Below are 22,695 nucleotides of genomic sequence, written 5' to 3'. Positions count from 1 at the left end.
ATATGAACAAACAATTAACTAAGGTTTAAAAAAAATTAGTTTCCATGCTATTTACAATTTTAAAAATAAGCCCGACCCGAGAGGGCGCTGTTGGTTACGTCAATCGAGGGCCGATATTTGAATAGAAAATGTGTAGTCTGGCCCCTTACACTACGTCTGGATACCTGATCGGTGTGATGCTCACGTACAAAACTACGTTCACGGAGCAGACTGCACGCACTGTATGGCTGCTGTGCGGACGGTCCACTTGGATTAGCCAGCACGATGAACCGCATGCAGTGCCACACAAGAAAGTGACACTTGGCGCAAACTAAAAACATGCCCCCAAAGTTGAAACAATACCTGATTTTTTTTTCACGGTAGGCAAATGCTCTTTTAGGTTCGTTACGTCTTTCAGGTATCTTCTTCGACTTCCCCAATAGCTGGAAAAATGGTTGGGATGGCGTCATGTCTCAGAAAATAACTTTTCTCATCATTTCAAAATGTGTAGTGTATTGTATGGTGGCCCTGAAGGGACACAGCCAGTCGTGAATATTTTCGCGACGTCGTATATTTATTCACGACAAGTCGCGAATATTTTCGCGACGTCGTATATTTATTCACGACAAGTCGCGAATATTTTCGCGACGTCGCGAATATTTTCACGACTAGTCGCAAATATTTTCGCGACTTCGTATATTTATTCACGACAAGTCGCGAATATTTTCGCGACGTCGCGAATATTTTCACGACTAGTCGCGAATATTTTCACGACTAGTTGCAAATATTTTTTACGACGTCGTGAATAATTCTGCGACTAGTCGTGAATAAATTCGCGACTAGTCGTAAATATTTTTTCAGTAGCTTGAGTGTGTAATTCTTATACGGCACGCGTAGAGAGCCAAGCTATGAAGATTGTAGCCACTCAGCTATGTGTATGGGGCCCATGTTTTATCCAGTAGAATTGTTATCGAAGTTCGAAAAAACAGTGTCTGACTTTCATCAATATTTCGGGGGTTTTCAAGGTTGAATTACTTCAAACCCAAATAATTCTGAATGCCAAAGGATTAATCTTTCAGTTAAACTTGGTGGGGGATTACGTGATGCGTTGCACCCTGCCGTGACGGAACGAACTCGCGTTTCAAAGTTGGAAATAACAACGCAAATTGCTCTAACATTTCAGGTAAAAATTGTCAAATTTATTTGCTGAAATTGTCAACACATTATAATTAAACTTATCATTGGGTTGTTTGTAAAATTTACCTCGGGTGACATATAACGTTATGTTTTATCTGAAGAGTGAAAGTGCCAACGTTTATTGCCTAGCATAGGATAGCCTACTCCTACTAAAGTACTAGTAAAACTATAACGTCAGGCCTCGTAGGCCTACCGTAAGGGCCATACGTCAACGTTAGTTTTGTTTAAATAACCCACCATCGATTTGCAAGAGTCGGAATTCTCCTCCGGATCCATCATCGTACGGGACAGCTTTCAGCTTAGTCTTACTAAGCCGTCAACGTGAATACAGTAATTACACACTCAAGCTACTGAAAAAATATTCGCGACTAGTCGCAGAAATATTCACGACGTCATGAAAATGTTCGCGACTAGTCGTGAAAAAATTCGCGACTAGTCGTAAAAATATTCACGACGTTGCAAAACTATTCGCGACTTGTCGTTAATAAATTCACGACGTCGCAAAAATATTCACGACTGGCTGTGTCCCGTCAGGGCCACCATAGTATTGTATTCCGGATTCTCGAAGCACGACGGCTCGAAGTGTTTGCTGCACAGCGCTGAAAAAGTCGTCGGACCGGACGCGTATTTTTTTCTTCCAGGACGAACGTGGGCAGTTTAACATAAAATGGGCGTGTTTTTGTCCGAAAAATACTCTCGCGCATGCACGAGCTTTAGCGATGACCGCAAGGGACCTTGGGCCACTGGTGGTATGTGGAATGAAAATAGTTGTGGCATGGAGGAGAAATAAATGGGGACCACACAACCTGCTTTTCTTCTACTATCGCTTCACACAATGGTGTACAGGTTGTGATGAACCAGTCTACCTCATATTTCTTCAGCCATGGTCTAACCATGGAGATATAACATCCATGGTCTACAAAAAAGCAATTATTTTTTAAACTGAACACATTTGGTAATTATTGTCGAAGACTAGTATTTCCTGCACTTGATGTATCCCAACATCGAAAAATAACAAACATGTGATTTTTGTTTTTTTGCATAATTTTGTGTGCTTGACCAGATGCATAAAGTGCTGTTTGTAATGCAATGTACTAAAATTTAAAAGAAACATATACTCTAATGTTTGAAACAAAAAAAATTATATTTCCAGGTGACTTTAAGTTGTTGTTGCAGCCAAATGTTCAAGTTGTTCCATAGTTTTTTAGTCAGGAGAACTAAAAAGGAGATGCATATTCAAAGGGAGGTCTTATGTACTGTATATACACAACAATTCAAACCGGTATAAACACAATTTCAGCTGTCGTGGAAGAAAACGTTTAGGATTTAAGGACTGACGCATAAAACCAATTTGATCCCATTTTAAGGTTTATCTGAAAACCGATGAGTTTAAGGTACAAATCTTGGCAAGTCAGCAATCATCAAACATTCCCACGAACATGACCACATCATCGATTGGAATCAAGCCAAACTCATCGCACCTGTACCTGTACAGTCCTGGCACCAACGACGAGTCAGGAGGCCATCGAGATAGAAGCACATCATACAGTTCTTCGTCAACGACATCAGGTCACTCATCCTCAAGCCCACCCATTTTAGCTGCGCACACACATCCAGCCAGCAACCAACTCTTACGCATCGCCGGCCCAGAAAACTTGGATCGTTCGCGCCCAAATAGCATCCATCCAGCGCTACTTGCTCAACCACCACAAGCAGTCCAGCATTCTCCTGAAGACGAACAAAGTATACTGCTCGAATCGTCGAGACCAAACCGGCTCTTCTCAGAGCCAACAATCAAACAAAAGATATTTAGACATGGTCGTACCCGCAAGATTACTATTTATTTATAGTTTCTTCCTAGCACGAACTTTTTGTTGAAAGGCAAATTATCAGGCAGAACGGACACACTGGGTCAAACGCACCATGTGCTTATACTTAATAAACAATGTTTTTGGCGACATTTATTAGTTGCTTGTAAAAGCACAACCATATGGCGATAGTTAATATTTGTTATTGAAACGCAACAATATGTAAAACGCAATGAATGGTGAAGAAGTTGTACGACGTCAAACACAAAAGGAAATAGACCGCATTGCAATAATGAATTTTGATGTGATGACCTTCCATGTTAATAAGTGGCCAAGTAGTTGTACTCACAATTGTACAGCCGGGGTTTTAAATGCTCCTGTATATCCCAGCAGGCAGGTCACTTGGTTGATGTTAGCTATTGGTTTCAACCGTTAGATTCTACGGTGCCAGGTGCCATTTACATTTAAGCGACTCAGCTGTTCTTTATGGCTTCTCAACGAAGACCAGTTCACCACCAGGACAGGGATCCTTGGGGTTGGGTCGTTGTGGGCGCAACATTTGTCGTCTTATTAATCTCGTACGGAAATCTGAAGGCTCTGGGTGTCCTCCTCCTAGCCATACGGAATGACTTCAATAGTGACGTGTGGATAATTGGTTGGATGGCCGTTCTGTATAACTCAATGAGTCTCCTTTCCGGTAAGACATTTATGCGTAGCCCTTTATAAAAAACTTTACCTGAATGGGAAAAGTACAATATAACTCTGACCTTAACATTCAAAGCGGTTCGAAAAGAAGGCGAAAAAACGTTAAGGGAACACGTACTGTTTGCAATTCGATTTCGATGTCCAATTAATTACAGTATTATATTGACACGTAAATGATTTCTAAGAGCAATCATTCGGAACAGAAGTTTTGGGTTAAATTTGATAATAATGAGTGTACAACAAAAGTGATTCGTTTATTATTAATTTATTATTATTTGTTCACATGTCAATTGTAATAATTGTTGAAGTGTTATGTATATTGCGAAATTCGTGCACGTTGACAAGGTTTAATAAGCGTTTATTTTAGTTGCTAAAATCCAACAAGAAAAGTGATTTGAGTTAGAGGGTAGTTACAAACCGTGTACTGTCTATAAAATGATATCTTCCTTGTTTTTAAATGAATGTATTACTGTTTTGATGCAGGTCCTTTTGTTGCAAGCATTGACCGTCTCGTTAGCAGCAGACGCAGCGTTGTTATCGTCGGTGGAGTACTGGGGTCGGCTGGCTTCATCATCGGCTCGCAGTCGACTACAGTGTTACAGCTAGCTCTTTCTATTGTCATTCTATCTGGTAAGCAAATAAATAAACAAACGCCTGGATATTAAAACAAACCTGGCTTGTGTCTGAACACCTAACCAAAAATGTTTAATGACCGAAACTGAGAGCAACCAAAACAGCAGCAACGCAACAACAACGGCATCAGCTAGCAGCAGTAGCAGCACCAGAAGCAATAGCACCATAGAGTTATATATAAGAACTAGAGCTCGCACTGGCCTATATATGCGCCCCGGTATGCGAGCAGGCGGCCATTTTCTAAGTTGACAAAACAGCTATCTCACAGCGTGTGTTTGTGCGGCCATTTTGTAAGTTGAACAAACAGCATCGCGTGAGCGTTCAATAAAAAAAACCTCAAACGTGTATTTCATATTCAACGCGCGTGCAGAATGACGCGCTTGTCATCTTGCGGTCCCTTGGCGTTTGTGCACGAAGCATCACTCGTGCGCCCTCTAATTCTTATATGTAACTCTATGAATAGCACCAATAAGCACTATAAACAGCAACACCGGTAGCAATAGTAGCAGCAGTACAGCAGCTAGACTTGATTCAAGTCCCATTCTCGTGTGAGAGGTCCTTTATGCATATCACTCCAACATGCTCCAACTTACTATCAAACAACGTGAGATACACAGTACAGTGCGCGCTCGTCGTCAAATTGCACGTTGTTATTCGAGATGTACAAAACCAATGGGAGCGTAGAAGCGCTGCCATGTCGGTAAAAATATTCATTGTACTCTGCTACATCACAGTAGTAGAAGACGTTGTAAGGCACGCGTCTATACGCGGGGCGCGCGCGTGGGGCGGGTAAACTCATTAGCAGGCGGTGTCGGTGTCATAAGTCGTTTTATTGCACTTCCCAAAATTTATCTTTTGCAAACAAAACCGACCCCAGAGTATGTTACAACGTATTAACTTAAATTCAAATGAACATTTAGTGCTTTAGTTTTTTATATAATTAATTGGTTATTCAAAATTATATTTCAATCATGAACTAAGTACTTAACCCACAAATGACAAATGAACTAGTCTTTTTTTTTTCTTCATTTGATTGATCAAAACGTATCACGTAGCAATGTTACATATTCATAAGTGAATACATTTACATACCCGGCGACTGCGACATCGTCAAGTCCCTGCCCCGGATGCGGAACAGGTTTGGGAATGATGCAGAGCATCACAAAACCGTAGTTTTCATGGGGTGGCACGGGATTGAAACTTGAGTCAAGTCTATACATCAGCAACCCCAGCAATAGCACTATACCCGCACCACATACAGAAGCACAAGCAGCAACAAATGTGAGCAGCATCAATAAGAGACACTGCAAATTTTCCAATGCAATCGATGAATTAGTTAAGTTGTTCGGTGGAATTAAATATTCCTATGTAAATGACACGTTTGACTAAAGTAAATTGTCTTGTTATACAGGTCTTGGTAAAGCTTTGAGTTTTTTCTCCTTCTTTGGTGTTCTGGCGTCCTACTTCAGTGAGAACTATTCTGTAGCTGTTGCAATATCAGCATCAAGTATACCAATATCGATGATCGTGTATGGTCCCCTGACACAGATACTTCTGGATACATACGGCTGGCGTGGAACCATGCTGATAATGGGTGGTATTACTTCCCACATCTTAGTATGCGGTGAATTGCTTATAGCTCCTGCAGTAGCATCACCAACAGATAAAGAACAGTACCAAAAGGTACCAGACGATGCAGCGGACGGAGACGACATTTCAACGGAGGGAGACAACAGTAATTCTGCCGAATCTCACCGGGGAACGTCTTTGACGATAAAAAGGAACATTCAGCGTTTCTTTACATCTATGGACTTTGAAATACTTGCAGACAAAAGATTCATATTTCTGACTGCGTCAATGATTTGCGTTGATTTCTGTTTCAATGGATGGGTGGTGTACATGGTGTCACACGGTATATTCCAGGGGCTGAGCAGTAACCAAGCTTCGCTGTTACCAACAACCTTTGGGATTGGATACATCCTCGGCAAGTTCATGGCTCCTCTTACGGATCGCACCCGATGCAAGCTTCCTACCATCAGCTGGGTTTATCTTGGCTGCGTCCTCATGTTTGCCTCATATCTCACCGAAGCTTTCATGACACTTTTCCCTGTGCAGATGATCGTCACATGTTTCATTGGAATGGGGCATGGTGTTGTATCACAGTCACGTGACGTCATTGTACGGTTTTTGACGTCCGTTGATCGGCTCGTAGCTGTGCTGTGCTGGCAGTCGCTTATAGGTGGATTATGTGCGATGGGAAGTGGATTGCTAACAGGTTGGTAATATAATGTTACTTTGGTTTTGGAGATGTTATGTGCAACGTTAAACATTGTGTTTTCTCGCCTCGGCGACTTCCTTTCATGCGAATTCACTTACTCGCCTCTTTGACTTTGATTATTTTATTATTGCACACTGTATAAATTGTGATTCAGTTACTAAAGACGACAAACCTTATTCTAACTATTATGGGAAATGTGGTTAGCTCGCCCGGATTAGAACCCCGCACCTTCTATTTGCCAGTCCTGCAGCCTTACCAGTTGACCAAGGCGATTTGTCTCCCTCCCCAAAGGAACACAGTTCTAAAGTTCTGAATCGTGGAGATTTTTAAGACTCCCATTACAGTGTGCGAGCTCTGACGAGAATTGACAATCACAATAATACTCATGTTATTATGTTGTTTGCTTTCAGGGTTGATTTACGAATGGACAGGAAGTTTTCAAGCGGCTCTCATTATGTACAGTGGCATCATGCTGATTTCCGTCATACTGTTCTTCGTATATGATAAAATAACGAAACGAGAACAAGACCTATGTTAGCTGCGGATCTCTAGGTTAGGCAACAACCAACTATGCCCTAAAAATAGACACCAACCCCCAAAACAATTGTAATATTTGTGGAGTCCTTTGTCTAGCCGTTAAGGGGCTCCATTTCTTATAAATAGTATAGTGTTACGTGTACCAACTTGAAGCTTAAACAAGGATGGCAATAAATTTTGTTTTTGATAAGCATGACCATACGAAACTTAATCAAGAAACAAGGAACAATATGATACAATTCTTCTTTAAATTGCACTTTACAGTGGATAAATTAAAAATGACAAACATAAAGGGCAGAAAGGAATAAAAACAGGATAGGAAAAACAACTCACACGATCCTGGTGGCTAATCCAACTACTTGGTTAAGCTTCAAATACAACTATTCATGTATGTTGTTTCTGCATTAAACAGTGGGATGATATTCATTTTAAAACCGTTATTCCTATAGTGAACTGTTACTGAGGTTTGACTTGCCAAAATTGAGCGTCAACCTCTCAAGTTTGTCCGATGTATTATTTCACATCAAATATGACATTTCAGACAGAAATATTTCAAGGGATGTTTTCAACTATCATCATCATTAGACCGTGTAAGTTTCATGTAAATCTGTGATATTCACGATTTTTTTTCTTACCAGTTCTGTAACGTTCCTTTAATTACAAATGACTTCAAATGGAAGTATATACAGCCATCTTTATTTTGTAAGTATAATGCGAATAATATAGCCAAATATTCAATTTGCTCCTTAGTTACGCAAGAAAACCAAACAGGAGATGAATATCCAATGACAGGTCTTATAAGGAAAAAAAAGGGTAGCGACGAGTTCTCAAACGGCCGTTAAAACCGGCAGGGTTGTGGCTGTGCAATAAAAGGTCACGACTCTGGCACGTTTTAAACGGCCGTTTATGAACGAGTCATATTTTATTCCAGTTCTAGAGACTGTGATACACACGACATGAGCGTGCGCGACCAACACTCAAAGCCAACCGGTCTTAAACAGCTCCAGCTGGTAATGGACCGATTGCGCGACCAACGTCACGTGGCCTGAGATGGGTATCAAAGCCAAACTAAGAGCAAGCAGATGTTTATTACCTTTGTGCAAAAGTTGGAGCTGGCTCAAGAGCCAAAGATCTGATGTATACAAATTGTGAAAAAATGAAATAAGTAGTTCTTGAGTTATAACGATTTTGTAATTTTTAGCTTTCGGCTGGAACCGAAACTCAAGGTCAATGGGGTCGCACTCGATTGTCGAGATTTTGAAGAACTTTCCGACGACATGATTCGTAAATTGTAAACAACCAATGTGTTGTAAAGGAGTCTTTTTTCAAATATTAATTTTGATTTAATTTAATATAGGTTTTCTCGGTAAATTTCGGAAAAAGAGCAGCCAATTTAACCACCAAGCTATTCTATTTCGCGCAAAATCGAATGGTACTCAAAAGAGTCATTCGATTTCGTTTTGGGATTAGTCAAATGTAATTTTGCGTCATTCGAATTAACAAAATAATTATTCAATTTAACAATTCATCAAAGCAGCATTCAAATTCGCAGACGCTTCTTGAGGCGTGTGTGTCACGAAAAAGAATGACGCTACGCTAAATTGAACAGAGTGCTTAAGGAATTTGACTCGACCCAAAACGAAATTGAATGGCCGAATTCTGAATTTGAAACGCAGTAACAACTGGAAAATCAAAACAGCTTTAATTCGAACGCATGAAAAATAAATTGACTGCTCATTTGCCGAATTTGACCGAGCAAACCTATACTGAAATATACAATTTATAATAACATTATTGTCCCGCGTTTCATTGTGTTGACAGTAACCACTAGGTTGCATTCGACCGCGTATTCTACAACAAAGAGTAAAACTAGTTGATAAAACCAGTCTGAATCATATCAAACGTATCACGTGTTGTTCCAAGGGGTGATCTACCGGCAATTATGGCCCAATCGAGATGAAAATCGGTAGTTTTAAAGTCGGGGTTCGAATTTGTACAATGAAAGTGCCATACCGTATAGAAATAACGCACAGGAAATACCTTGCAGACCGGCAGCTGAGCCTGGTCAAAGGCTCTTTACGCTCAAAGGCTTTTTACTGCAAGCACCCCGCTTTGGTAGCGTTGGACCACGAATTGCATCTATGTACTGGCATGGTACTTTACTTGATATACAGCACTTTATACCGTAGGGTCGAAACATGGTTTATCATTCTCGTACACTGTTTCGGCTTCGTTGTACGAGGTTGAAAAACCTCGATAAAACATGCTTCGACCCCACGGATCAAGCAACCAGTACCGCACCAGTATAAGCGACGGTAGGCACACACACCGGAGAGTAATAATAGCACAGGATGAACACGCTCGAGTGCTCCCGTACTGTATGTTTCGACCGCGTACCGCCCGGTGACGTATAGAATTGACTCAAGTCCCAGTCCCGTGAGGGTCCTTTTATTTCCAGTCTCATCGCCTAAACATCAGACAACTTTTGCGAGGTTGGCATCCCCCAACCTAGCCCCCAGTGCCTGGCCATTCTCGGGATCACAATAGCTACATTTTGAAGCCGGATATGATTTTTAGGATCTCTCGCACGAGAACGGGGCTTGAATCAAGTCTAGCACAAGGCTCCCTCACCGTACAACGTGTATAAGCGACGTGTACAAACGACATCACTCCGTTGTCGTATAGACCGGACGTTGTTTCACCAAAAATAGCGTTCCCAATCTCTACACGACGAAGACTACGTAGCGAAGTTTGGCGTAGCATCGATCGGTTTTCCTGGTTTTCCTGCTCCCCGTTTAGCTTCCCTGGGTCTAACCCGCGGTGCTCACTCAGGTGAGCCCCTGACAAGAGCTATACGAACGGCACTCACTGCTCTCGTAGTGAAGTCGTTTACCTGAGGCCAGCCCCACCCACTCCACAAGCAGGGCACTGGGAGATGACCTGGGCGAGCCCCTGGAAAGACTTCAAAAGCTATTCGAATGCACCGGGGCAGACCGGGATGCCCATGGAATGCTAAACGAACGCACCCACTGATCTCTGTATGCACAATCAGTAATCCCTTGTTGCGAATTTTTTCCCCAGGAAAGATGAGGCCACTTAACATTTTTAATGGACGTGTTGCATATGTACCTTCTCTCTCACATGGGCGCAACCAACCTAGCGTTTCTAGAGTACCCTCTATTAAACATGTATTTGTATTGCATCTCCATGCATAGAGCTAGGACCTAGGTCTATGGTCCATGGTCCGTCCGGGCCGGTCGTCCGCAGCGCTACAAATCTAAACAGCTTACTTTAGGACGGGAGCGTTTTGGAGTTGCACAACACCAGAAATAAGGATTTTTTACCGTACTGTGTGCTACCGTCCCGAAAAACGAAAGGTCGCTACTAAGTCGTGCATAGCAGGGTGCTTGCATTAAGAGCCTTATGCATGGTCATACATGTGATAGGAATTCTGGAACAAAAGTAGAATTTCTTTTTGTTGTATGCAGTTGGAATTTAGTTTGTGGAGCGCATCCGTGCACGAAGGAGAACGGAAAATGTTATACAATAGCCAAGGACATCCACTGACGCTTACCCAGGTATAGAGTGCAATACAAATGGATTATTACCAAGACTAACATTTGAGTGTGCAAGAGTACAACATATACAGCTTGACTTGAAATACTCCTTTTTGTGCAAGCCGGTGGGTAAGTTTATGAACTTAACCGTTGTTTCCCTTTTGGTCTGCTCTACTATTATCACTCTACTGATTGAATCAACTGCAATGGGAAATGGGGGTTACACATATAGTTAAGAAAACACACATAAATGGGCATAATTTTGCATAATTATTTGACTCTCAATTTAATCCTATGTGCAAGTCCGGTAATCACTAAAACATTAGTACTTTCTTTAAAAAATTTCTCATGGTTGTCATGCAGGCTATAGATAGAGCAGAGAGCCTGTAAATTTTGACGCAGGTTGCATCGAGGTTGCATTTTATTTATTTAAAATTCAGATCTGTTCTTTCTCAATGGCAAGCTCTTCTTAGTTGTCGTATGCTAATATTGGGGTCTTTTAAAAATATTTGGACAGAATGATAAAGTTGTGATCTGGAAAACAGTCAAAAGTGCACAAATAGACATTACTTTGGGAATGAGTTAACAAGCTGGGCATAAATACTTTGTTTTTTAACCATATTTCCGTAAGTAAATGGTCGACAGTATTACTTGTTTTATGAAAAGATTTGATATAAGTTACAACAAAAAAATGAAACAATCGAGTCCTTTCAAATTGTGTCATGTGACAGTGGAATGGTGTCGTGGTACAGATATAATTGCCTTGAGTATAACTTGAGTTTCTTATAATATTCTATAACAATGTCTACGGTTAAAATTTGCTATAACTTCCTGAAACGAAAATGCAAGAACCCTCAACTATGCTTATTTGTTAGGCGATCTGCAGTGCCCACTGCTAAAACATAGGATTCGAATTGCCTCTAGCTACCGGGCAACCTCGGTGGTCTAGTTGGTATGACACTGCTCTAGAATTGCAAAGGTCGTGGGTTCAAATCCCACCCGAGTAAAATGCCTGTGATTTTTTTCACAGGACTCGGGAAAGTACCGAGTATACACACATCGGTAGATATGGGTAAAAACCCCAAATTAATATTCGATCTTATGTAATTGAAACCTTTTATTTTGTAGGAACAAGTATCATTAACATTTTAGCAGCTCAGCTGTGCGTTATGGCATCTCAACGAAGACCAGTTCATCACCAGGACGAGGACCCTTGGGGTTGGGTCGTTGTCGGCGCAACATTTGTCGCCTTTTTCATCACATACGGAAATCTAAAGGCTCTGGGTATCCTCCTCCTAGCCATGCAGAATGACTTCAGTAGTGACGTGTGGATAATTGGTTGGATGTCCGTTCTGTATAACTCGATAAGTCTCTTCTCTGGTAAACCTAAAAACTGACTGGTATTAATACAGTTTTGTGTTTCGCGTTGGTAACAAATGTTGTGTGATGAATACGTGTGAACTGTCATTAACACTAATGACAGTGTTTATTTATTAAAGTCACCTGGAAGTGGTATTTTTTTAAAATAAAGCTTGTGTCACTAGATATGTCTTTTGATGGGTCGAAAGTCTACACAAAATTAGTTCTTATCTTAATTACAAACTTTAGAGTAGGCCCCGAACCGAGAGGGCGCTGTTCGTCACGTCAATGGAGGCTCGATATTTGAAGAAAAATGTGCAGTCTGGCCCCGTACATTACGTCTGGTACCTTATCGGTATGATGCCTACGTACAGAACTACGGTCCAAAGAGCAGACTGCACGCACTATGGCTATGGCCGCTGAGCGGAAGGTCCACTCGGACGGTGAATCACATGCTGTGCCAACAACAAATTGTGACGCTAGGCGCACGCTAAAAACATTTTTTCCCGGCAGCAAAACGCCTGGTCGGCATTGCCGGAAAAAAAACCCTCACGACTTGGACTTGTACATTAACTTTGCACGTGTGTTTACTCCACGCATAGGAGGCAATTTCGAGGGGGGGGGGGGGGGGGGGGTCAATATTCGATCGAGGCAAAGTCTGCCTCGATTGACGTCAAAAAACAACTTTACCTATTTCTTTAGCATATCAATCGTGACAAACAATTACTAAAATAATTTGTTTATTGTTCATATAAACATAAACATGTATGAATAAATAAAATCTGTTTCAGGTGACTTTAAGCTACTAAGTGCACAATATAATACGGTTACTCTCATCCTCTTGTTTGATGAACACATAAATCAGTGAAAACTTAAAATGTTTGGTTGTTTCAGTGGGAATAACTTTGTTTTATATACAGTTGTAACAGTTATGCGCGTTTACTGAGGGAGTACTATGAGTTTATCTATTTAATACTATTCACTATTCACCTCCGATTGTTACGAGTGTCGTAACAATCAGAGGTGAGTAGGAGGCAGTTTAAAATCGTGTACTTTGTCTTTTTATTTCAATGTTTTTAATGATTTTTTTTTGTTATTCAATACTGTTTGGATGCAGGTCCTTTTGTTGCCAGCATTGATCGTCTCGTTAGCAGCAGACGCAGCGTTGTTATCGTCGGTGGAGTAATGGGGTCCGCTGGATTCATCATCGGCTCGCAGTCGACTACAGTGTTACAGTTAGCACTTTCTATTGCCATTCTATCAGGTAAGAATATACGTGACTATAACTCATTCTGATGATCACCAATTATTTTTCCAACACCAACACCGACCCCGACAGCGACGACGACGACGACGACAACAACGACAAAGACAGCGACAACGACGGCAATGGCGACGGCAACGGCAACGACGCCGCCAACAACAGCACCGACAACAGCAACAACAAAAACAGCAGCAGCAGCCACAGTAGCAACATCAGCACTATTAGCATCAACAGCAGCAACATATTAGCAGACGCAGCATCAACGAGACTAAATACCTCCCAACGCAATCAATTCGCAACAAATTGGTACGTGTTTCAATTTCCCTAATCTATAACAAGTGACACAATTAGATAATGCCAGCTTTTTTGTTTACAGGTCTGGGTAAATCTTTGAGTTTTTTCCCCTTCTTTGGTACTCTGGCGTCCTATTTCAGTGAGAACTATTCCGTTGCTATTGCAATAGCATCATCAAGCTTACCAATCTCAATGATCGTGTATGGTCCCTTGACTCAGATGCTTCTGGATACATACGGCTGGCGTGGAACCATGATGATCTTGGGTGGTATAACTTCCCACATCTTAGTGTGTGCTGCATTGCTAAAAGCTCCTGCAGTAGCATCGCCAACAGATACAGAGCAGTACCAAAAGGTACCAGACGATGCAGCGGAGGGGGACGACATTTCAACGGAGGGTGACAACATTCCCACTTCCAAATCTCACCAGGGAAAGTGTTTGACGATTAAGGGGAACATCCAGCGTCTCTTAACATCTATGGACTTTAAATTACTGGCAAACAAACGATTCATATATCTCACTGCAGCAATGAGTTGCGTTCATTTCTGCTTCAGTGGGTGGGTAGTATACATGGTGTCACACGGTGTATTCCAGGGGCTGAGCAGTCACCAAGCTTCACTGTTACCAACATCATTCGGGATTGGATACTTCCTCGGCAAGTTCTTGTCTCCTCTGTTTGATCGCACCCGATTCAAGCTTCCTACCATCAGCTGGGTTTGTTTTGGCTGCTTCCTCATGTTTGCCTCATTCCTCACCGAAGCTTTCATGACACTGTTCCCTGTGCAGATGATCATTACGGGGTTAATAGGAGTGGGACAAGGTATTGTAACGCAGTCAAATGACGTCCTAGTGCGGTTTCTGACTTCCGTTGACCGACTCGTTGCTTTGGTGTGCTGGCAGGCTTCTATAGGTGGAATTTCTGCGATGGGAAGTGGATTGCTATCAGGTTAGTACTATTCCGTGTGTGTACATTGCAGCTTTTAAGCGAGATGTCGAGACCAAACCGCCTAATTGACCTTGATTGTGATAATGAGTTGCACCATAGCTCCATGGTTGCACAAACTATTACTTCTAAATTCAGTTATAGACAATAACTACTACTGGCTTAGCCTGAAGTCATGCAGCCTAATCAGCAAACCAAGTTGACGTCCCCCCCCCCCCCGAATGGAACACAATTATAAACTTCTGAATCATGGGGACTTTGACGTACCCCTTTACAGTGGGCGAAAAGCACTCTGACGGAATGTGACATTTGACACACACTCAAATACTAATAACCAATACCAACAAACTATACTAATGCTTATTCTGTTGTTTGCTTACAGGGTTGATTTACGAATGGACAGGAAGTTTTCAAGTGGCTCTCATTATGTACAGTGGCATCATGCTGATTTCGGTTCCGTTGTTTATCATATATGGTAAAACAACGAAACGAGAACAAAACCAATGTTAGCTGCGGATTTCTGGATTGAGCAACAACGAACCACGCCCCATAATCCTAAACCCCCAAAAAGAAGCAAATACAAAAAAAAAAACAGTTTACTGGTGCATTCCTTTATCTAGCCCTTGAGGGCTTTAAACTTTCTTATAAATGGCAGCTTGAACAACTTCATGACTGATCAGGTCGCCTGCCTCGATTTCACCAAACTCTTCCTAACTTTGGATTAATCATCATGGCGTGAGATCTTGTATTCCATGATCGTTAAAAAACGGCCTTGAAGGCCCACCTAGTATTCACTGCCCGCTTTTAGGAGATAGGGCGTCTTGTTCAAGAAGAGTGTCATCAACATATGCTTGAACCTCCTTCTAAAAATATAAAGAAGTTGTTTGTAAATTTAAATAGTAAAAAAAACTTAATGTTTTCACTAGAAAAGCTGTACATCTAAGTATTTTGGTTTGCCTACCTGTAGAATACCGGGCATCAACTAAAATGTGCACATAGGCCTTACAAATGCCTTACGTGTGCCTATACATGAACTAGGCATCGTTAATCTTTTGCATTCCGGTATGGCTAACAAATTGTGGCAGTGCGCAACAGAATTAGAGGCAAACTGAACTGCTTAAAGAGAAGGTACACGTTTGGTAATTACTCAAAACAAATTATTAACTTAAATACTAGCTTGGTAACGACCATTTTGAGAGCTGTTGATAGTATAAAACATTGTGAGAAACGACTCCCTATGAAACACCCCCAGGTGGGAAACCAGGACTTTTTACCGTGGAAGAAAATATCTCACGCCTTGGGACTTGGGACGAGTTAAAGGTAGTGGACACTATTGGTAATTACTCGAAATAAATATTAGTATAAAACCTTACTTGGTAACGAGTAATGGGGAGAGGTTGATGGTATAAAACATTGTGAGAAACAGCTCCCTCTGAAGTGGAGTACTTTTCAAGAAAACGGTAATTTTCCACGAATTTGATTTAAGCAAAAGTGATGCCATAAGTGCAGAGTGCTATTGTATCGCTTGCGACCATTCACAACAGCGAAAGGCCCTTTGCGTGACCATGGCTTCAACTTTGGATTCGGCTCAGACTAGCTTGGCCCCGTGGTTGTTTTAACAATTGTGCATGCTTTGCATATGCCCCGTGGGGGTGTCAGACATGACAGAACCTGAAGCCGAATCCAATGCCAAAGCCGCGGTTTTGAAAAGGGTCTTATTTTACTTTACGGAACACAATCTGATTGTTTTTCACCAGTTACACAATCTTTCAATCCATTCAGCGTTAACTTTAATATATTGCGCCTGAGCCAAACAATATGGGCATCGAAAACTAGTGTAAAAGTTGCGACTCCGAGGCCCGACTAGTCGAGTAATAAATTTCACTAGTCGCCTAGGAGACTCTTTCACAAGATATGTTAGTAAACTGAATGAACAAAGCTGATATTTCTGTTTGTTTTATTTTAATATACCAAGGTACTTTCCCAGTAATTTTAATTTGTATTTTGCAGTGGTCATTCAAGTTTTTCAACTTGTCGTGTGTGCAGAAACGCAATATAATGTCGTTGTTATTTTATGTAAGCAGCTGAAAGGGACTTTAAAATAAATGTAAAATTAACAAAGTTAAAAGAAGATTTGTCATCTGGTTTATTTGTGTGTGTTGTATATTGAATATATTTAATTTGAAGCTGACCAAACTTTCCAGCTTTTAGTTGAGATTTCACAGTTAATAAATAGGGAGAAGGCCAGGGTCAGGAATTGAACATTTCATTGGTTAAAAGAAAACAAATGAGTTTTGAAAGACTTTTTAATTTAATTTTAATCAATATAATACAAAGAAGGATTTCTTTTTAAAACTCATATATACTTGGATTCATAGGATTGGATTGGAAGGCCATCATATTAATAGAATAGCTATTGTCCGTTGCGTTTATGTCAGTTTTGGTTTCGTAGACGTAAAGAAACAGATCAGATAATAACTGAAGCTAAACCCGGCCAAACACAATATAACGAATAATAGTCGGGCACCGCTTTGTTGTTAAAACAAGGCCCCGTGATTGCATGACATGAGCAAGGAATCGTGCCAAACCACGGGTGCCTTGCGTTTTGTTACGTAGAAGCTGATTAGTCAGTTGGCACGCTTGATGCACATTCTGACCAATCACGTGCGGGCTCACATTATACCATTGAGTAATGGCGGATTTTGTTACCGAGAAAGTTCGCGCCGACGGCAACGGATACTTAGGGTGCCCCGACTGTTTCGAGTGGATTCAGAAACAACGACAGTTGCGGTTGAGTAGATGAATAATGTACCTAAACACACATGATTAATGTTTGTCTGCACGATTTCGTTAAATGCTACAAAAGGGACTTTTTCGGAGACCGTTATTTTTGTACAACGATGATCATTTTTATAGTCCGAAATTTCTTATTTCTGAACAATTCAAAATTCACCTATGGTTTTTGTCATTACAATTAAGCATTCCTCGTTCATACTGTCACGTTGTTATATTTTTACATGGCTCGGTTTTCACGATATGATTTTTTGAAAATGTGCCCTCCAAGCTCATTATATATGCAAAACTGCGACTGTTGTTATATTTTTACATGCTGGCTCGGTTTTCACGATATGATTTTTTGAAAATGTGCCCTCCAAGCTCATTATATATGCAAAAGTGCGACTGTTTTGCATACGCTGCAAATGAAAGAAAGGACTTTTCCGAACGGTGCGCACTGACTGAAGAGCTTACATTTAGGACGGGAGCGTGAGCGAAATCGACATGCAGAGTGGGGTGCTTGCGTTAAGAGCCTTGGGCAAGGCTATAGATGTAACAGCTCTATAGGATTTCTGGAACAAAAGTAGAATTTGTTTTTGTTGTATGCAGTGGGAATTTAGTTTGTGGAGCGCATCCGTGCACGATGGAAAACGGAAAATGTTATATAATAGCCAAGGACATCCACTGACGCTTACCCAGGTATAATGTGCAATACAAATGGAACATTACCAAGAGTGTGCGAGAGTACACTGTATACAGCTTGACTTGAAATACTACTTTTTGTGCAAGCCGGTGAGTAAGTTCATGAGCTTAACCGTTGTTTCCCTTTTGGTCTGGTCTACTATTATCATACTGATTGAATCAACTGCAATGGGAAATGGGGGTAACACATATAGTTAAGAAAACACACATAAATGGGCATAATATTGCATAATTATTTGACTCTCAATTTAATCCTATGTGCAAGTCCGGTGCTATGGTGTCGTGGTACAGATATAATTGCCTTGAACTATGGGAAAATACCCCCTTAAACTTGAGTTTCTTATAATATTTTATAACAATGTCTACGGTAAAAATTTGCTATAACTTCCTGAAACGAAAATGCAAGAACCCTCAACTATGCTTATTTGTTAGGCGATCTGCAGTAACATAGAATTCGAACTGCCTCTAGCTACCGGGCAACCTCGGTGGTCTAGTTGGTATGACACTGCTCTAGAATTGCAAAGGTCGTAGGTTCAAATCCCACCCGAGTTAAATGCCTGTGATTTTTTCACAGGACTCGGGAAAGTACTGAGTATACACACATCGGTATATATGGGTAAAAACCAAAAACTAATATTCGATCTTATGTAATTGAAACCTTTTATTTTGTAGGAACAAGTATCATTAACACTTTAGCAGCTCAGCTGTGCGTTATGGCATCTCAACGAAGACCAGTTCATCACCAGGACGAGGACCCTTGGGGTTGGGTCGTTGTGGGCGCAACATTTGTCGCCCTTTTCATCACGTTTGGAAATATAAAGGCTCTTGGTGTCCTCCTCCTAGCCATGCAGAATGACTTCAATAGTGACGTGTGGATGATTGGTTGGATGGCTGTCCTGTATAACTCAATAAGTTTTCTATTCGGTAAGAAACTTACGTGACCTTATCAACATTTGAACCTGGCTTGAACAAGCACAGTAAACAATACATTAGTTAACAATTAAAACGATTGCCAGCAGAGCCTGCACTGTTTGCAATTTGAGTTCAATGTTCAATTACGGTATTTTTGACTTAATCAATTCTGCCCAAGGCAAGCATGCCGAGAACAGGGGTGTCAGATTAAGTTTTGTAATGATGATCTGTTCAACAAGGTGTGTTTTGTGAACAACAAGGATGTTTGATTATTATTAAGAAAACGTGGATCATTTTATAGACCAAGGACTGACTGGCAACAGTTTGTTGTGCTTACCAATATTACAAATGTTGTGTCTGTACGTGTCATTTTGTCACACGTTCTCAGGAAAATAAGTCGTTCATCAAACTGTTTCATATAATTGCCCGCGTTTATAGAAGCCATTTTTGTTATATATTTTAGTTGCGACAGTCATAGCAAAGTGGTTTTAGGTGAAAGGGTAGTTACAAGTTTTTACGTATGAATCTTCCATGGTTTATGGGTTCATTACTGTTTGGATGCAGGTCCTATTGTTACCAGCATAGATGGTCTCGTTAGCAGCAGACGCTGCGTTGTTATCGTCGGTGGAGCACTGGGATCGGCTGGCTTCATCGTCGGCTCGCAGTCGACTTCAGTGTTACAGTTAACACTTTCTGTTGTCGTTCTATCAGGTTAGAATAAACTTATACTGATGATAGGTCACAACATTTATTTGTTTCACAGCGTTCTTCGAATCTCAAATAGCCGAGGTGAAGATTTGAGGTTTCGTTAAACACCATCTTCCCCTATACAATTTGTGTCAATGATTTCCTCAGTCAGTAAAGCACCGGATTGTCATTGTTCCCATTTCATTTCGGTTGTTTTAATAACAATAATAGCAAGATACAAAAACACTAGGTGTTTGGCTTCCGGAGTACAAGCCTGGTTGAAAAAAAAATCATTGAAGCTTGTTTTATTCTCAAAACACGTAATAAATGATCGACATGAAAAAAAAACCAAAAAAAAAAAAAACCCACGCGGTGCCAAATTTAAAGGCACCTGGAAATAGATTTCCCCCTTCAAACATTAGAGTAAAATGTTCCTGAACAATAAAATAATTTTTTGAGTAATTGTATTTGACGATTATATGTTTAACAAATTAAATAAAGTTGTGTGGGGGTGACTCCGCCTACCCCTTTTGTGACGTCAATCGAGGAAGACTTTGTCTCGATCGAACATCGAACACACGTACGTGCAAGTACATTCAAGTCCGGGACGTGAGTTTGTACGTTTGAAAAAGTTTTTTTCTTGCATTTTTCCGGCAATGTCAACCAGGTGTATTGCTACTGGATGCAGCAAAACAACTAAAGATGGTGTCAGTTTGCCAAGTTGTCCGGTCCGACGTCTTTTCCAGCGCTGTGCGGCAAACACTTCGAGCCGTCGTGCTTCGAGAATCCGGAATACACTACACATTTTGACATGAAGAGAAAAGTTCTTTTCTAAAACATGACGATATCCCAATAATTTTCCAGCTAGTGGGGAAGTCGAAGAAGGTACCTGAAAGACGTAACGAACCTAAAGGATCATTTGCCTAACGTGAAAAAAAATCAGGTATTGTTTCAACTTTGAGGGCATGTTTTTAGCTTGCGCACTGCATGCGGTTCATCGCGCCTCGATTGACATCACGAACAGCGCCCTCTCATATTCCACTCATCAAAACACATATTTTAGTGACAAAAGCTTTACTTTGACAAAATACCACTTCCAGACTTCCAGGTGACTTTAAGCAGTAATGTTATTTACTTACAATACACCCAAGTTTCAACTCAGTACGGACTTTTGGTTTGGCAGATACACAGCTTTAGACGTCGGATATGTTGGTACTATTAAGGACATTATGTATACAAATTGTTAAACAATTATCTAATAGATGTTAAATTTGCATCGGGGTAAAAGAATATATATTTTTTTATACCCATACACCGATGTGTGTTAGCACTGTATACTCGGTACGTTCCCGAGTCCTGTGAAAAAATATATCATAGGCATATTACTCATCAACAATATTATCATCAACTCTGCCAAAGAGTATTTGGACTGTTTTCAGTTTGCCGCTTGAGGGCGCTCTAACATTTGGTGACGCCATTGGTCTTATTTCTTTCAACCAGACCAAAGGTCTACATCTCAATCTACAAACCATTTAACAACGCCTTACAAAGCATCCCAAGGCACCTCCGGTTTAGACATATCAAATTAGTTAGTTGGTCGGTGGTTCAATTACCTTTATATGAGTGTTTTTTGTTTCCAATAAAAATTTAGCAAACGTCACTTTTCTTTTTTTACAGGTCTTGGCAAAGGTTTAAGTTTTTTCTCCTTCTTTGGTGTTCTGGCGTCCTACTTCAGTGAGAACTATTCGGTAGCTGTTGCAATAGCATCATCAGGTGTACCAATCTCGATGATCGTGTATGGTCCCCTGACACAGATACTACTGGATACATACGGCTGGCGTGGAACCATGCTGATAATGGGTGGTATTACTTCCCACATCTTAGTATGCGGTGAATTGCTTATAGCTCCTGCAGTGGCATCACCAACAGATACAGAACAGTACCAAAAGGTACCAGACGATGCAGCGGACGGAAACGACATTTCAAAGGAGGGAGACGACATTCCTTCTTCCAAATCCCACCAGAGAAAGATTTCGACGATTAAGGGGAACATCCAGCGTTTCTTTACATCTATGGACTTTAAAATACTGGCAAACAAAAGATTTATATTTCTGTCTGCAGCAATGACTGGCGTTAATTTCTGCTTCAGTGGGTGGGTGGTGTACATGGTGTGTCACACGGTGTATTCCAGGGGCTGAGTCCTTACCAAGCGTCGCTGTTACCAACATCATTCGGGATTGGATACTTCCTCGGCAAATTCATGGAACCTTTGTTGGATCGCACCCGACTGAAGCTTTCTACATGCACATGGGTGTATCTTGGCTGCGTCATCATGTTTGCCTCATATCTTATCGAAGCTTTCATGATATTGTTCCCAGTGCAGATGCTCGTCACGTGGTTCATTGGAACGGGACTTGGTATTGTAACGCAGTCACGTGACGTCCTAGTGCGGTTTTTGACGTCAGTTGACCGAATCGTAGCTGTGATGTCCTGGCAGTCGCTTTTAGGTGGATTATGTGCGATGGGAAGTGGATTGCTAACAGGTGGGTTACATAAAGTTACTTTTTTGCAGCCGTGTGCGATGCCGAAACATTTACTAAATGGCCTGATTGACTTCGATTCAACGTATTCACAAAATAAATAAATAAATTAATAACTGTGATTAAGTAACTAGACGACAATACTTCTATTCATTGTGGAAACAGCGGTCAGCTTCAAGCATTCCACCTTATGCCCAGAAGTCATGCAGCTGACCTAAGGCGACGTTTCTCCCTCCCGAAAGGAACACAGTATAAAGGTCACAATCAGGTGGACATTTTTAAAACACCCCCTTACAGTGGGCAAAAAGCACACTGACGTGCACTGATATTTAACACTCAAAATAAAACTATGTTTATTGTTGTGTTTGCTTTCAGGGTTGATTTACGAATGGACAGGAAGTTTTCAAGCGGCTCTCATTATGTACAGTGGCATCATGCTGATTTCGATCCTGTTGTTTTTCATTTATGATAAAATAACAAAACGAGAACAGGACCAACGTTAGCTCCGGATTTTTGAATTGAGCA

General features: G+C 41.0%; 2 protein-coding genes and 1 pseudogene across 2 annotated transcripts; all 3 read left to right on the top strand.

Moving 5' to 3' along the window:
* Window positions 1–3,470: 3,470 nt before the first annotated feature.
* On the top strand, window positions 3,471–7,138 carry LOC139949540 (monocarboxylate transporter 12-like). Its single transcript, XM_071947918.1, has 4 exons — window positions 3,471–3,681; window positions 4,173–4,319; window positions 5,734–6,597; window positions 7,011–7,138. The coding sequence occupies exons 1-4, from the start codon at window positions 3,471–3,473 to the stop codon at window positions 7,136–7,138; spliced, it is 1,350 nt and encodes a 449-aa protein (XP_071804019.1).
* A 3,634-nt stretch (window positions 7,139–10,772) lies between these two features.
* On the top strand, window positions 10,773–15,064 carry LOC139934005 (monocarboxylate transporter 12-like). Its single transcript, XM_071928260.1, has 5 exons — window positions 10,773–10,823; window positions 11,823–12,074; window positions 13,171–13,317; window positions 13,694–14,557; window positions 14,937–15,064. Exons 2-5 carry the CDS (start codon window positions 11,864–11,866, stop codon window positions 15,062–15,064), a joined length of 1,350 nt encoding a protein of 449 aa, XP_071784361.1. The 5' UTR covers window positions 10,773–10,823; window positions 11,823–11,863.
* Window positions 15,065–18,744: 3,680 nt separating this feature from the next.
* LOC139949694 (monocarboxylate transporter 12-like) lies at window positions 18,745–22,673 on the top strand (annotated as a pseudogene).
* The last annotated feature ends 22 nt before the right edge of the window (window positions 22,674–22,695 follow it).

The sequence above is a fragment of the Asterias amurensis genome, chromosome 2, assembly GCF_032118995.1.
Source record: "Asterias amurensis chromosome 2, ASM3211899v1".
NCBI lineage: Eukaryota > Metazoa > Echinodermata > Asteroidea > Forcipulatida > Asteriidae > Asterias > Asterias amurensis.
Note: the sequence above shows the minus strand (reverse complement) of the source record. Positions and strands in the feature narration are given on the sequence as shown.